A 16,406-nucleotide genomic window follows, 5' to 3' on the forward strand; every position below is an offset into this window, starting at 1 on the left:
TTTGTGGGGATCACCTGCCCGCACAGGTATTGGTCGAAGACTGTTTATACCCATTTAGGGACATGACAGTAAGGTAACCTGCAAAGAGCGGCAGCCCAGCAAGGAGCCAGAGGGCTCACGAAGGAGAGCAGCTGAGCTGCAGCAACTCGGGTGTCCTACGTGGGGGTCACAGCTCTCCCGGGGCCAGGCCACGCTGGCACCTAACCAGCGCCGGCCTGCCCAGCCCGGGGGAACGCAGGGCTCAATAACGGCCTCTGCATCCCGGGCTGCTCCCCGGGACCACGGCGGGGGGCCACCGCCACCGGCGCGGCCTGCGCCGGCCCCTGCGCCGCCAGGCAGGGCCGTGCGGCCGCGGGGCTGCGGGACGGCGCGGGGCCGCCGCCGGCGGGGCGGGGGCCGCGCTGTCGTGCCGGGCCCGCGGGCAGCGCGGCTGAGCCCGGCCCGCGAGTGCCTCCGGCACGAAGCCGGGGGTCTGGGGCTGCCCCGGGCCAGCACCCACCGCCCCGCCGCCCACCCGACGGGGCGGGAGCCGCCGCTCCCCGCCGTGCGGCCGCCGCCGGCCGGGCCGGGCGGGAGGGAGGAGCGGGGAGGGAGGGGTGGCCGCTCCCCCACCCCCGGCGCCTGCCCCGCGGGGGAGAGAGGCCTTCGCGGCCGCAGGGACCGGCCGGGGGGGCCGCGGCGGGAGGGGCGACGCCGGGCTGCCGCCGCCCGCCAAAACGCGCGGGGCGGCGGGACGCGACGGGACGGGACGGGACGGGGCAGGGCAGAGCCGCGCCGACCCCTCGCCCGGCTGCCCCCAGCCCGCCGCGATGCCCAGTGACTCCCCGGCCTTCAGCAAGCCCCCGGACGCCGCGGGGCCGGGGGAGAAGGCGGGCGGCTTCGGGAAGGCGGCGGCCCTCATGGCGGCCGCCCCGGCGGACGGGGTGGCCGCCGCCGCGGCGGGGAAGAAGCCGCCGCGTCTGCCCAAGTGTGCCCGCTGCCGCAACCACGGCTACTCCTCGCCGCTGAAGGGGCACAAGCGGTTCTGCATGTGGCGGGACTGCCAGTGCAAGAAGTGCAGCCTGATCGCCGAGCGGCAGCGGGTGATGGCAGCGCAGGTGAGCCCCACGGGGCGGCCCCCCGCGGCCGCCGCCGCCTCGGCGGGGTCTGCCCGGGCCGGGCCGGGCCGGGCTGTGCTGTCTGCCGGCGGCGGGGCCGTTCCTCCGCGCCCGGCGGGCTCTGGTGCCCGCCGGAGCCGGGCGGTAGCGCCGCGCCGGGACAGCGCGGCCGCGGGGGAGCCTCGCCCCGGGCTGGAGTGAGGCCGCCGTCCTCCTAAACTGATGAGGCTCCCCGCTGTCTTACGTTAATGTTTTTCTTTTCTGCATCAAAGCAGGCGATGCCCGGAGGCGGGTAGGGTTAGGTCGCGGCGGGGAGCGCTGGGCGGCGGGGCGCCCCGCACGCCGGCGGGCACCGCCGCATGGCAGCGGGCAAAGCCGCAGCGTGCCGGCGGTCCCCAGGGGGGCGGATCTGCTCTGAAACCTCCGGGGGGGAGACTTCTAGTTAACGTCAAATTGCCGCTTTTCAACTTGTTTTTAACTAGATCGTGAATAATCTAGCCCGCTAATTGGTTAGCGGGAATATTTTCCGCCGGTGGTGTCAGATTCGGTGTATCTACCTTTCCTGATGCTAGGTGGCTTTAGTCGAGTGCCTTTCTAAAAAGACTTCTTTTTTTAATGGCGTTGTTCCTGATTTGGCATAGAGCAGCTCTCTAAGTAGCTGCGTACCTGGGCCATCTTAAATCTGAACGGGGACGCAGCAGCGTTCGCTAAGAAACGACGCTGCGCCCAGATCTGTGTAGGAATAACTTTTGTCGTTAGGTAGTCCCGCTGAAGTCACAGCTCTTTGGCAACGTAAATGACCGCTGTATTAGTCCTTATGATCCTTACCTTGAAAACTTCATTAAGAGGAGCCCTGGGAGTGTAAAGGCTACCAGCGTGCTTTAGCTCTGGCTGGGGCTCCACCTTCTCCTTGGTGGAAATAGTCCCTTGCAGACACATTAACGAGAAGGTGTTAGGACTGCTGGTGCAAGTAAAAGCGTTATCGGACCTGCCGACCCAGTTTGCAACTAACATGCACTTAGAGCTTCGTGATCCCGCATGAAATGAACGTCCCGCTGACAGATTTTTAAAAACCTTAGCAGACCTGGATGAAATCCTTCCCCGCTTTTTTATTTAATTATTCAGTGCGGGTATACTAAACGTCCTCTGAACCCACGGGGAGCTTTCGTTCATTTAGATAATTCCTCCTTGTCGGTGGCATGGCAGTCCAGAAATTGTTATTACACCCAAGTTACGTGCGCTTTCTCTGCCCGGTGTGAACCACAGAATAATAAACGTGGATCCCTTTGCTGCCTGCCTCGGGGGAGGGAGCACGAAATGGGGTGTTGCCCGCGCAAGTGTCCCCTTCTGCACAGGCTGTTCTGCTGTCCAGCAGCTTCGGTGGGGCGGTGGATGCCTCCTGCTAGCGGGGCCTGGCGGTGGCCTTCTGGGGGGTTTTCTCTTCCCTGCCTAGTGTTTGAAAGTGGTTTTGAAAGCCTCCCTAACTGAACCTTATCTGTGTAGGAGTTACACATTGAAAGTCTGTCTTTTCCCCTTTTGATATATTTCTGCAGTAAGCCCCTTGGCGCTGGTGGAATTTTGCAGGTCAAGGTTGTTGGCTTGTGAAGTCAAAGTTACCCGTGGCGTTTGCAAGTCTACACCCCCTGTTTGGGATGTCTCTATTGCAAGAGCTATTATTATTTTCTCTAATGGTATTATGCATCTGTATTAGAAAAATGTTGCTGTTGAACATGGAAATGGAGGGCAGTCCTGTCCAAGTTACCCAGGAGTATTTCCAGCAAGAAAAGCCCATGATCCCAGTCTGTAATCTGGGACAAATTTCTGAGGTTCAAATACAGATGCAAATCCGTCACCTGGCAAGTTGCAGCGTCGGTGGTTGTAAAGCCCCCAGCATCGTGTTTACTGCCTGGACAACGCGTCATGCTTGGCACGGGAGGAAGGCTGCGCAGAATTGATCTGCCCGTTCAGATGATGCAGAAGGGGTCCTCTCTGTCCTCAGTAAGCAGGGAATTTGGTTGGTTTGCACCCGTGTCCAGACTGCATAGTGCCTGTGGGCTTTGCCAGTGCCAGCTAAGCTATGGAATAACATCAGTGTTGGGAAAGAAGCGGGGAGCTCCCGCTGCTCCAGGCCTGGCCAGCTGTCTGCTGCGTGTGACACTGGCTGAGATGCTTGCAGGATGGTTCCCTACATTTGCTGTGCTTCTGCCACGATAGCTCTCTGTGTACAGTGTACTGTGCGCTGAAATTCCCTTGAAGGGATAGATTTCCAGCAAAGAGCCGGCAAGGGAGCCCAGCAGGCTTGGACAGAGTAGCAGATTGCAGGTATCAGCCCTCATAAAGAGATGCCTTATACTGATGAAGAGACATAGCAGAGCCTTGCAAGCAAATGAGTTTCTTGTCCTCAGCAGCTGTGTATCAGCAGAGAGGAGGGTAGCGACCCTCTATGCCTTTCACGGTATGCTTTGCCCAAGCACAACTGTGTCAGGTAAATACCGTCAGCTTTAATGTCTTCATGTGGCCTTGTTGGAGGGAGATGTATATAGCACCAGCATTTCATAGGTTTGTGCATATATGTTTGGACAGAAAAAAGAGTTGGTTTTAAATAGCTTTATAACCACTTCTATATCCTCCTCTTCCCACTGGCTGGATCGTGCTGTCAGCACTGCAGAGAGTATCAAGAGGAAAAAACAGCCTCGAGTTCAAGTCTCTCACTGTTGCCATTATAAACTGTGCTCAAGCCAGAGAGCATGCCCTACATCTGTCTTCTTGTCCCCAGGTTGCACTGAGAAGGCAGCAAGCTCAGGAAGAGGAACTGGGAATCAGCCACCCGGTGCCCCTGCCCAGTGCCCCCGAGACGTTCGCTAAGAAGAACAGTGGTGGCAGCTCTTGTCTTCTGTTGGAAAACAGCAGCCCTACGCACTCGACGAGTACAACCATGACAGCAGCGAGCACACCATCAGGTAAAGTGCTGGGAGAGCGATGCTTGCTGCTTGGGGCAAGGGCTGATGTTGCTTACGCCTGCCTGCTGTTGCGCCTCTTCCCCTGCCTGCAGCGGCGGGCTTGTCAAGTCCCTTCTCCAAGAACGGTGTTGCGCTGTTCGTACAGTTAGCAAAAGGGAAGAACCCAGGATCAGTCTTTCATATTTTAATTGGCTATTTTTATTTGAAAATCAAAATAAGTTTGGTATAGACTGGCATTGTAATTGAATTCAATAGGGTGTATACCTGCAAGTAGAGATTTATGAGGAGCTTTTCTCCTTTCTCCCAACATATGTGCTCCTGCCACAGTCCTGGCAACTGCATGTTGGCTGGCTGTGTATCTTCTTCAAAATTGGGGAGTTTTCAGCATTGTATAGGAGCCAAATGTGTAGGTAATGTTATTGACCCCATCAGCAGAGAGCTGCCCACCTTACGTGACTTGATGTGGTGGTACATCTGTTCTGTGTGGCCAGGTGTGATGAACTACGAAAGACTGACACAGTCCTTCCACTCTACTACACCTTACTGTATTGCATATAAAAAAAAAAAACAACCAAAACCAAAAAACAAACAATATTTGTCTGCAGGTTCAGTGAAACCATGCCTAAGCACAACGGGGACTCAAAGGTGCTGAAGTGAAGACTCTAGGCAAAATGTTTTTTCTTGTGCAGAGCTTGTGCCTGACAGATACAGCAATTGAATATGTATAAAAATGAAACTGATGTAATTGTTTGCTGCTGTGTAGACAGAAAAAAGAAAAAAGAAAACAAACATAGAGGAAAGAAGAAGGAAATTTCATTCATTTTTAATCATCTGTGCTGATGTCAATAATACAGGTGAATATACTTCCTGGTTAAAAAGATGCTTCTAAAGTGGACAATGCTTTGCATTAACTGATAAAAGGACAGTGCCTATGTGTGTCTGTCAAACGACATCACTTTGTTTTGCAGGCCATTTAAAGCCTTGTCAGATGGATTTGTTGCATCCATTGCAGACAGGCAGTTTCAGACCAATGTGGAGGAATTTCTTTGGGAAGCTTTTAGAAGAAGTGGTTGATAAAACAATAAATAGCTTTTTATTAGCTTTTTTGTTTTCATTATTGCAGTCATGTTAGTGTCACCTTTGAATTGACGCAATTACTCCTTTCATATTTGGATGACTGCATGCTTTGTCTATAGACATGGAAAAAGCTAGCTAAAGATTAAAGTAGTATATTCAGTAATGTATAGAGATTGTGTGTAATTCAGGAGAACAAGAAAACCTTTGCTTGTACAGAAAGGCCAAAAAATGAAATTGTCTTACTGTCAGCAAAATTTGCATAAGCTTTGATCTCATTGTTTTTAAAATGTCAGTGGAGGTATTTAAATTATTAATCTGATTTTAATAATTTCTTATTAATTGAATTAAATTACGGTCTTTCAATGAAAAACATTCATTAAACAAGCTTAAGGCAATTCACATGCTTGTATAAAGACTTGAAAACATGAAAATGCCTAATTGTAAAGTAATATGAATTGTTTGAAAATTTTTGGTCAGAGCAGTTGTAAGTGGTTTGCAGTCATCTTTCTTAGAGTGGATTTTTCTTTGCAAGCAATTCAAATACATTGTTTCTCAAGCATTTTACTAAATAACTGTGCGAGGGTGACAACATTTAAAATACACAGCTTCATCTCCAGGCCGAAGATGTGATTCCAGCCAAGAATCAAGGGAGGGTCAGCTTTGTTCATCAGAAATGGAGGAATCTGGGAATGAATAGTAAATTGGGATCATAATTTTGTTTTGAGGCACCTAAGTAGCAACAGAAATTCATGCTTAGCTCGAAAGCAACTGCACTGCATAAAGTTCTGTCTCAAATAATTTTCGTCGGTTCATCTGTTGAATGCAGTGTAAGTACTCGTGGGTATGGATTTAACGCCACCAGTGACTGCGTGCTGCCATTGAAGCTGCAGAAGGTGCTCTGCGTTCAGCCAGACCCCTAGGGTGGCTTCATCAGATGTCAGAGTACAGGCTTCACCCTGGAAAGTCTGACTTTTCAGTGAGGAATACTGCTTAAATATTCAGATGCTTTCTTCTTTAGCATATAAAGGTCTTTTGTTAGGTAAGAAACAGCCAGGTGTGATGTGACATGAAGTTCTTGTTTTAGGTGTCAAGTTGTTTCAGGACCAGGTACTCGAAGGGTTCTTGCATTGCTGTTCTATCATTTTACTGGTACCCTCAACTGCAAGCAGAATGAGAGACCCTGTCAGAGCAAGTGTCACGGTGTCTCAGTTTCGTAGGGGGAGATGCTGATTTTGCAGGAATTTACAGTGAAACCCTTCGTGGCAGGGGAAGTCAGCAGCTCCCTGCAAGCCCCAGGGGAGCCGGTGGCTCCTGGGAGTGCAGCGTGCCCTGTACGACATGGGCAAGAGATGGTTTTGACAGTGGTAATTCTGTTCCTCCTGTAAGTTTTTGGCTTCACAAGAGCAGTTTTTCTTTTGGACTCCCATCACGCAGAGCGTTGTTTGCCAGCAGAGGAGTAATGTGTGAAGAAGTCACACAAATCAGACATAGTGCCACAGAGAGAGTCTTTCCTCGCTGTATCCATTTTATTGGCAGATCAGAAATATTGTGACACCTGGAGAGACCAGAGACAATTTTTCAGGTCCCTTCGTGACATGCTGTTTTTGAAAAGGGGAAAAATGAGTTATCATGGTCATAGTGTATGGGTTTGTGCATTTACCATCTGAAGCCTGGAAGCGGTGTTTACTTTGGATGGAGTGTATCTTCCTCACTCAAGAGCAAACTGGGAATTTGCAGGGTAGTTGGAAGAGAGCAGACTGTGGTCACAGGGCATTAACAGAACGTCTTGCAAACAGATTTTGTAGTTTCTGTGCATTTTCCCTTAAAGTTGCAGGTTGTTGAGAGCAAGGCCATTTAATTGTACAGAGCAGCAAAAAGTTGAGATCCCAGGGCATGTAAAGTAATTGTCCTTCCCTTTCTAGGGTAAGTACATCTTGTCAGGTTAACTAGTGTGCAAAACTCAGGGAAAGACTATGATGAGGCATTTAAAACATGCCTTTCAGACATACGGTTTTTAAAACCTGGGTTCTTCCCTGTTCCGTGTCAGTTTGGTACCTCTGCCATTTCAATATTTAGAAATCCCTGAGGGATGGCTCATACTAAAGGCCTTCCTTTAGTGCAGTGCAGGTCTTCCTTAGATGGTGCATTTCACATTTCCTCCATGTTATTTGGTCCTCGTCACAAACTAAGGGTTATGTTTGGCATTTGGTGGATAGGGTGGGGTGGCGGCAACATACATCACCTGATGGCTGGAAGGTGGTTTAAAGCACCCCTTCTTTCTGCTGCTCTGTGCTCATGTTGGCCCAACTTAGAAGCATCCAATATAGACAGGATTACTGTATGGTGCTAAACGCCAGCTCCTGCACGCTGCGGTGGTCAATTTCCCGTTGGCTTTGCAATGACCCTTAATAACGGCATTGTTCAGGTGCCTTCATAGTCTCACTGGTTGACAAGTTAGACATGTCATTGTCAGCAATTGTGAGTAATAAGCTTGCGCTTGTTGTTTCCTTTTGCAACATTTATTATGCGTGACGGAAACAAAATACTGTTCTTCTTGTATTTCTCTAAGTAGGTGCTGCCTTCACTTTGAAACTCTTTGAGGAACAGATGGGTTTTTATCTGCTCATAAATGCGGACTGTAGTGGGGTCAGCAGTAATACTGTGCCTAATGAATGATAGTACTGAGATCCCTTTGAATTTGCAGTGCCCCAGATGCCTTTGAAAACCCTACCTTGCCTTCTTTACTCTTCCTTTGCTTTTTTGAGATTATCTTTTGCATTGACCTTTTCTACGACACTGTACTGTGATTTCAAAAACTGATGCCGTGACCTTGCAGATGTTGTGCTGCGTAGGTAATAAGGTAAAAAAATAAGTTGTTATAATAGGAAGATATCATGGCCTGGTTTTAAAAAAAAGTGAGACCTTTTCTTTTTGAAAGAAAATCCTTTGAAGTCTTTACTGTATAGTGTCATACACTGTCAGAATTTTGGTTTTGTCAAAAAAGTCTCATTCTAGTCAACTGATGGGCAGCACGAGGAAGCTGCCACGGACCTTTCACCGTGGGAGCGCTTAAGCAGTGGAACAGGTTGCCCAGAGAGGTTGTGGAGCCTCCATCCTTGGGGAGACTCAAAACGCAGCTGGGTGGTGCGTGAGCAACATGATCCAACTGTGAAGCTGGCCTTGCTTTGAGCAGAGTTTGGGCCAGCTGGCCTGCAGAGGTCCTTTCCAAACTAAACTGTTCTGTGAATCTATGAAATGCATGCTTTTTTGTATTAACTCAATGTACTGAAATTTGAAATTCAGCCAGCTTCAATACTGATCAGCATTTGCAAGCCTGGGAAAGAAATCCTGACTCTTTTGACCTAAAAACACTTGATGACTAAATCTACAGTAGATTTCAACAGAAAATTAGCATCAAGGTGGTTGACAGGTGGTGGAGAGGATTGCTGGTTCAGGTTGCAGCAGCCTCAGCAGGGCTGAGCAGCAAGGAGAAGGAGGAATTACCTGCTTTGCCTGCCTGTGCCAGGGCTGATGTGATGGCTGCATGTCGTCAGAGGCCTTGGTGGGTTTGCAGTGGTTACTGGTACATCATCCTGCTCTTTCCTTTTGTCTTTGTGTCCTCCTCGCTTTCTGATGATTTTCTGCTGCTGCACCCACTACTGCTTCTTCACCAGTTTTAGTTGCTGGCTGCCTCCTGGTCCTGCCAACTCTCCTTCGATACTGAGAGCAAAGCAGCCCCATCCATTGCTCCCTGGTGCTTCTCCCACAGCCAACGAATGTCTGTTCTACAGAAAAGAGCGTAGTTGAACATGATGTGTCTTTACTGGATGGTAACAGCTACATCCTTCACCTGTGACTAATACCTTTCCATCCATGATCATCTGTTTTTTTCCAGTTGGTTGCAGTTAAGATGAGAGAAAAAGAATCATGCTTGCATATGTCTCTTGTAAGAGTTTGTGAACTGTCTCACCTCTCTTGCATTGGCATTATTTCCACAGCACAAGTTAGACTTCGTCTTGGGAAGCAGTTGCTGGAGATGATCTTCTGCCTGTATGGTGATTTTCTCAGTTGCTAAATCTCTTTCAAGCTGGACTAAGTAAATATTCAGGAATTATTTCTCTTTGAACAATCTTTCCTTGGTTTAGGATAAAACTTTATTCTAATAGGCTTTTTTAATTTCTGGCTGATACAACTATGTGATGAAGGAAGCACTCCGCAGTGTGGTGGCTATGGCTTTGTAATTTTCAGTTCCTACTGAAATCACGTGCATTTTGCTCGGAGTTATTTAGAAAGGCATTGCTTGCGAAGCAAGGGGGGTGTTTCTGCCTCTCTCTGCTGCTTTGGTTTCGCCGTACTTGGGAACGCTGCAAAGGAGTTTTGAGCATCTCATTATAAAAGGACATAGATAAATCTGAAAGGATAGAGGGAAGGGTGACAAAAATGATGTACGGCTTGTAGAAAAGGAGACTAAGGGTGGATATAACAGTCTATAAATATTTGAGAGGTAATAATATGGAGGAGGGGGAGGGATTATTTACAGTGCTTGAGACAGCATAACAAGGAGCAACGGCTTGAAACTAAAAAAGACAAAATTAAATTAGACAGTAGACACTTTTTCTCCTAACTAGAAGTGCAATTAGCAATGGAGTGACCTGCATAAGGACAAGGGGGTAAGTGAAGCATAATCAGGAGAGGTGTTTAAGAGTGTGTTAGATTACGATCTCAAGTGATTAATATGGGGGTAAACTCTGATCAATGTGCAGGTTAAACTAGATGACGGAAATCTCCTGCAGCTGTGTCATCTCCTATATGATTCATTGCCTCTGGCCATTGTTTGACTGTGTTAAATAAATCATAATGTTACAGGGTTCTGCATCCCTGAGTAGATGTTTCCAGTTAATTCTCCAGTTCTGGAGCCTGCAGCTTGCAAAGCTTGCACTTTCCCTGCTCCTCCTTTCAAGTAATATTCGTTCCTCGTCTTTGCAGCTTCGTGTGTGTGTGTAGGTGCCTGTGTTTTATCTGAGCTAATGTCTGAAGTGCTGTATATGTTTATTCAGTGAGGCACAGACTCTGTCAAAAATGTGGTATTTCTGTAGTGTTGGTGAAACAGGTAGAACTAGTGGCAATAAGCCTCTAAATGAAGAAGTTTTATGTTTCCTTTCAGGCTTTCAATCCTGTCTGAAGCTTCAGTGGAAGTGTAAAAATAAATAGTGGAGTAAAAAGATTTGGAAAACCTCAGAGAAGATTGCTTTTCCTTTTCTGTGCAAGTGGTACTGGGGGGCTTGTCCAGGACTGTCTTCACCAGAGGCAGGGGCTGGGGAGAGCTTTCTGCAGCGTGTCGGGGAAGCAGGGGTGCCGGGGGACCAGCCGTGACCTACCCAGACCCGCTTACTTCGGGAGAGAAGGGCTGCTCGGCCCCCAGGCTTCTGTGACCGGCTTTTGGCCAGAGGGGTGGAGGTGAAAACCCACAGACAGCTCAGCAGGTATTTCCATCCTTCTTTCACGTTTCAGAAGAGCGTTTTTTCCCTAAAGAATTGGGAGTAGGTTGCTTCATTTGGGTTTTTTTTTTTTTTTTTTCATTTTCCAAAATCTTTCACCCTAGGGCATCTGTGTTTGCAGCTTCTTTCTGTCTGACTTTTCTCGCACCAGGTGAGGTCTCCAGGTGTAGAGCTACTGGTTAGAGCAAGGTCCCTGCCAGGCAGCGTTTGCTGTGTGCTGAACCGACTTTACCATGTACGCTGTCGTAGCACTGGGGTGCTCGGGGTTTCTCTTCCCACCGAAGGCCAGCGGGGCTGGTGGGCAGCCCCTATTGTTCTTTGTGCCTTGGAAGCTCTTCTCCGTCACGCTGGCATTTGCATATGTGCATTCACGTTTAGAGGGTTATCTGTGCTGGCTTGTGCTTTCCGTTTGTCATTATGAGCACTGTGATAAGGAATGGAGCAGGAGCAGAGTACTAAGAATTTTCTATCCGTGGGCACATTATTACACTATCTGCAGCTAGCCTCTTGTTCCTTTCTGTGTCCTTGAAACAGTTATTATGACTTATCTGAATGTGTGGGGCTTTCTTTTTGTTTTTAGAAAAGATAGAAGTGGGGAGTGAAGGAGTACTGCACGCTTCCTTAACTGAGCACTGTGATTTCTTGCTTTTTCTTTTTTTCACATGCTTCCTTACACCTTGAAGACTGCTTTCGTTTGCTTTATTTATCAACTAACTTGCTAATTCAGCCTGTTGGCCCATTTTCAGTAGATTTGTCACTTAATGACGTGGGGACTAAAATGCAGTTTTGAAGGTTTCTTTTGTAGGACCGGTTTTTCATATGCTGCTTCTAATTCCTCTTTTTTTTCCCTTTTTCTGAACTTTGCTAAACTTTCTCCTGGGTTTGAGTACCTGCTAGTCTTAGAGTTGTGAATAGCTCAGTTATTTAAGTACGAACATCATTTGTGCACTTCTGTCCTATGTTTTCTCGAAGAGCTTACAGAGAGTCAGTTAAGCACTGAGCTTCTCTTCCTTTGCAATGAGATTAGATGCCTAATTATTTTATGATTTTTTTTTTTCAATTCCTGTCTCTAGTCTCTATTCATACTATTTCTATCGCTTACAGCATAGGCCACCATTTGCTGACTTGGATACCTACCGTCATGGGCACAACTGAACCTCAGCTGATGTAAGCCACTGTAGTTCCAGTTGCTGTGCATTTCTTTCTATGAGTTGTGCATGAACAAAATTCATTAGTGATCAATTTGCATTTGCATGGAAGCAGATTTTATGAGTGCAAATGTTGTTGCATCCATGCAACGCTGGCGATCATGTACAAAAGCGGTGCACCTGCATGTGATTTTTGCTCCCTTGCCCAGGCCCAAGTGGGTGTCTACAATGGTTCTTTACCACTCCAGATATTAGTTTTTCCATCACGTATTAGGTAGACAGAGTGAAAAAGCCCTCCTGTTATTTCTAGTTGGTCTTTTTTAGAAACCTTTTGGGTTTCTGTCATCATATAGCTTATAACCAAGCATGGACTCCAGCTAATTCCAACCATCGTCCTACTCCCTTTATTATTTTTAGTGTGAGCCATAATGATTTTATCCCAGTCATATTTCCTCCAAGGTCTCCTATCTCAGACACTTGTAAAGCCTTCCCTCCCTTCTAATGTTCTCTTTGATCTCTTGTTAATGACTTAAATCCCTTTACGTTTAATCCACACCGAGTTTCTTTCTCCTCCTCTCAGTTTGCTTCTTTGCGCCTGCAGGTGTCTGGGCTGGTTTCCATCACTGTCTACAAATCTGGTTTTCTTTCCTAATTTCCTTTCTCTTCTAATTTCTTCCTCTATTTTTTTTAAAGTTGTGTTGGTTTTAAGTTTTGCTCCTGTTACGCACTTCGGTAGCATGTTGGATGTCTGAATGCAACAAGTTAAATATTTGTAAATTTCTTTCTCAAATCAGGTATCTGAAGATGAGTAATAACATGTATACATATGTATGCGCACATAGTAGTCATACTCCCAGCTATTATATTGAAGATTGAAAATGGCACTTGTTGCTCATGCTGCTAATTTTCTGAAGCACTAATTTTATTGGTCCTGATCCTGTTAGCTGTCATGCCTGCTAATAATTTTAGATATGTAAATAATCCTGCTGTCTCAGTTCAGCATGAACAAACATATGCCGGAGCATATTCTTTTTTGCTGATAAAGATCTAAATATGATCTAAATATGGTCACTATAGCCATGTTATAAAGACCAAAAGTGCAAGTAAGGAAGGAACAAGCATTGCCCCCCAGCTCACATCAAAAGATCAACTGCTCTGCTCTAGTCAGTGGCAGAAGATGTTGAAAGTGGAACTTGCTGCTGTAGACATCTTATTGAGGTCCTGAAGTTTGCATTAAATGTGGAAATAAAAATTATTTTCTGTAGGTTTTATTTCTTCAGCTGCATTAGGAGGATTTTTAAGTTGCATGCTAAATGTTTGCAGCAGATCATTTTTATTAAGTGTATGCTAAACGTGGACAAAATGTGCCCTCTCCAGTTCTACTGAAATCAGTGGTGGTATTTCAGCTCCTCTTAGCTGGAGCTGGACTGGGGCTGTGTGTATGACTGGGAAACTTACCAGCTCCAAGCTGCAGGCTAGGATTTCTCCCTCCTTGCTTTTTCCTCCCAAATCGCGGTTTCCTTTGAAAAAAATTGTTTTGTGTTAAGTTTAAAATTAACTAAAAATCTTAAATTTAGGAGGGTTTTTAGTTGTATTTAGGAACACACACATGGAGAGTTAACAAGTCATTTGACCCATTATGGGATAATAATTCTACATGTGGAAGAGAGGAAGAAATGCTCAATAATTTTTCCTGATCTTTGCTTTGAAGAAAGGCAGATGATATTGACAGCAATAATATGTGGAGACAGTAACATTCTGCTTTCATTTCCAGCAGTAACTGAAATCAACAGGATTGGATTACTTGTATGCAGTATTTAAAAAAAAAAACAACAAAAAACAACAGTAAACTTGGCTGAGGATCTCTCTGGTCCATTAATGCTGTTTTCCAGTAAGTCTTTTAACACTGGGGAAATTCCTAAGGCCTGCAAGAAAGCTGATGTCATGCCAGTGTTTAAGAAAAGTGAATGTGGTAGGATGGGTGGCTACAAATCTGTTAGCCTGACATCAGTTTTTGTGAAAACAGCAGAACAGTCCACAGCAGACTGAAATGTGCGAGAAGTGAAATATACCAGAAGTGAAAAATGAAGGAGTTTGTCCCTGAGAAGCATTTTCACTGCAGAGGAGCTGGTGGCCACGAGGGTACAGCGCTGAATGTTGGTGGTTCCCGGTGGAAAAGGATGACCAAGAACTGGTACAGCCCTTTCAGACAGACCTGTGATGATGGGAAGGAGGCTTGGTGTCTTCTGTGCCTGAAACTGGCGAGGGGCCTGTGGGACTAGTGGGACTCTTTCCCTGGTGATATGGTACGTACGGGCAAGTGGGCTCCCAAGGGATATTGGAAGGGAAATCATTAGTGGTTATTAAGTGTACCACACCAGGCTCAGCAACGTCACTGAGCCAAAAACGATGGGAGGCTGGGAGAGGGGGCAAGGGAGGTGTCACATTTGTTTGCCCTGTTCATACTGTTCCCTAGGTTTCTCTTTATAGCTGGTGGTGGGGATATAGCCATGGTCTGAACCAGCACACCTGGGCTTGAACTTGGAAGGGCTTAGGCAGGAGACGCAGGAATGATTAAAAGACCAGAGAACACGTCCTGAGGTGAGAGACAGCAGCTTATTTTGCCCTTTGGTGACTCCCTCATCTAGGATTTAATTAATCCCCATATGATTGTTCTGAATCGCTGGCGCCTTTGGTAGACTAGACCAGCTCAAGTTGAAGTTTTCTGTGCTGTTTCATGGGATGGGTTTTGACGTCGTGAGCAGAAGCATCACGTGGATGCAGAATCCCATGAAAAGCTTGTGCGTTGGGTGCGTCCACTGCAGGGCTCAAGCAAGATGATAATGAACAGCCTTAATTCTAGGATCTCACAGATTTTCTTGAAATGTGCTGTTCTTGCTGCTTAGCTTCTATCCTAGAGTGCCTCTTTCTGGCAAATGTTGTTCTTGGTAAGATGTGCTGTCCTGCTTAGGACTGGTTTATAGGTGTTCATAGGCGGAACTGGAAAAGCTTATTCCACTCTGCTCAAATGATGACTCCAGCGTTATTCCTAGGGGGAAGAAGAAAGTAATGCTCATTCCTTTGGGGTGAAAATGAGTATTGTTCTGGCAGTAGAGTAAACCTTGAGGAGCAGGAGAGTGCAGCCGTTGACATCTTCACGGATAAAGCCATCTCCTGCCCCCAGGACACATGCCCTGTGCCTGCAGACGCTGCTGCCATTATGCCAGCTCCTCGCTGATAACGCGGTTCAGCTGCTTCGTCCGGCGAGTGGTGTTGCAGGACACCCCAACTGTGCCCTAGCTGTCAGAGAGCCACTGCAGGAAAAGTGCAATGACTGGTTGTTTTGTCTTGGAGCGGTGGGAGGAGGTGAAAAGCGTGGTAGGAGTTGGCATAGCCGTGATAAGGAGGTGGGGTAGATCAGTCCCTGTACACTTCAGCTCCGGGGAAGAGGCCAGGAGCCTGCAAGAGGCTCAGAGTTGTTGGACTGTGCATTTTTTCTTTTTTTTTTCTTCTTTTTTTTTAGATGTGCATATCTGCTTTGGGAAGAAGGGCGTGTCTCTGCTGAGCAACTGCGTTCCCTGGGTACGGTTGGAGGGGTACCTATGGACTGCAGTGGCAATAAGCTGTTTTGGCTATGATTTATTCTCTTTAGCCTGGAGACACAGCTGCTTTTAGCCCACGCGTCTGATATGGCTGATAACAGATTCTTTGACCTCTCCCTCTAATAGATGTTAGTTGGAGCACAGCTGGGCATCCAGGGCTGTTTCGGCAGGCAATCCCAAACAACGAGGAAAAAGAACCGCTGGATTTGGTGTTTGAGCTTGAGATGCGGTTGTAGCATTGTTGGCAATTGGGGGAGGGAGGAAAAAACATGCTTTTCTTGAAAGCTTTCTGGTCAAAATAATTGGGAGGACTGCAGAGGTTGTTTTCCGTAGGTGAACTTGAGTAGGACAGCCCCATACGTCTCAGAAACCGGGCTCCAGGACAGGGGTACAAGTGCAAGCTCCCGTGCTGCTCTGCGGACCCTGCTCTTTGCCTGTATTTGGTGGCTCATCTTCAACACAGGGTGACTCTCTCTTCTTGTACCGCTGTTCAGGTCTCCACCTCCCTGCTGCCTGAGAGCTAGCACAGAGCAATGGGCCAGAGGTCTGCAGACCGTGCAGAAATGCGGAGAAAGGTTTTATCTTCACATAAGTGGCTCGGCTAGCCATTTCTTAGGGCGTGAATTCAGGGCTGCTTTCAGGGTCGCTGTCTTTTCACTCTGCTTTTAGGGAGAAGGCTTTCACTGGCAGATCTGAAAGGCCTGATTCTGCATGCCTTGTGCTACAGTAATTTACACTGCACTTCTAGTCCAAAGTGAATACCTGATCCTTCACGTTTCCTTTTGTGTGTCATGATGGCAGAAAAGTACCTCAGATTTTCTTGTATTTGGGAAGTTTATTTAATCACACAGTTCAAAAGCATCAGAAGTCTTTTTTTACTAGTATTTGCTAAATGATAATTTCTTAAATATCTCTTTTCAGATAGGGATGTGGACTGAGAGTTTTATATATATAAGCACCTGAAAGAGAGGTTTTAAGATAAAGCACCCTCTGGAGTATATTGATGAAAAGAGGACTAAGGGGG

At 47.2% G+C, this 16,406-nt stretch overlaps 1 protein-coding gene across 1 annotated transcript in view; it reads left to right on the forward strand.

Moving 5' to 3' along the window:
• Window positions 1-809: 809 nt before the first annotated feature.
• Window positions 810-16,406, forward strand: part of DMRT1 (doublesex and mab-3 related transcription factor 1) — a gene marked incomplete at both ends in the record, with an annotated part of 60,127 nt that continues 44,530 nt past the window's right edge. Inside the window, 2 exons of the mRNA XM_082336432.1 lie at window positions 810-1,097; window positions 3,874-4,057. Of these exons, the coding sequence (XP_082192558.1) occupies window positions 810-1,097; window positions 3,874-4,057 (472 nt within the window). The remainder of the gene's footprint in view (window positions 1,098-3,873; window positions 4,058-16,406) is intronic.

Source organism: Platalea leucorodia (genome assembly GCF_965183815.1).
Source record: "Platalea leucorodia genome assembly, chromosome: Z".
Lineage (NCBI taxonomy): Eukaryota > Metazoa > Chordata > Aves > Pelecaniformes > Threskiornithidae > Platalea > Platalea leucorodia.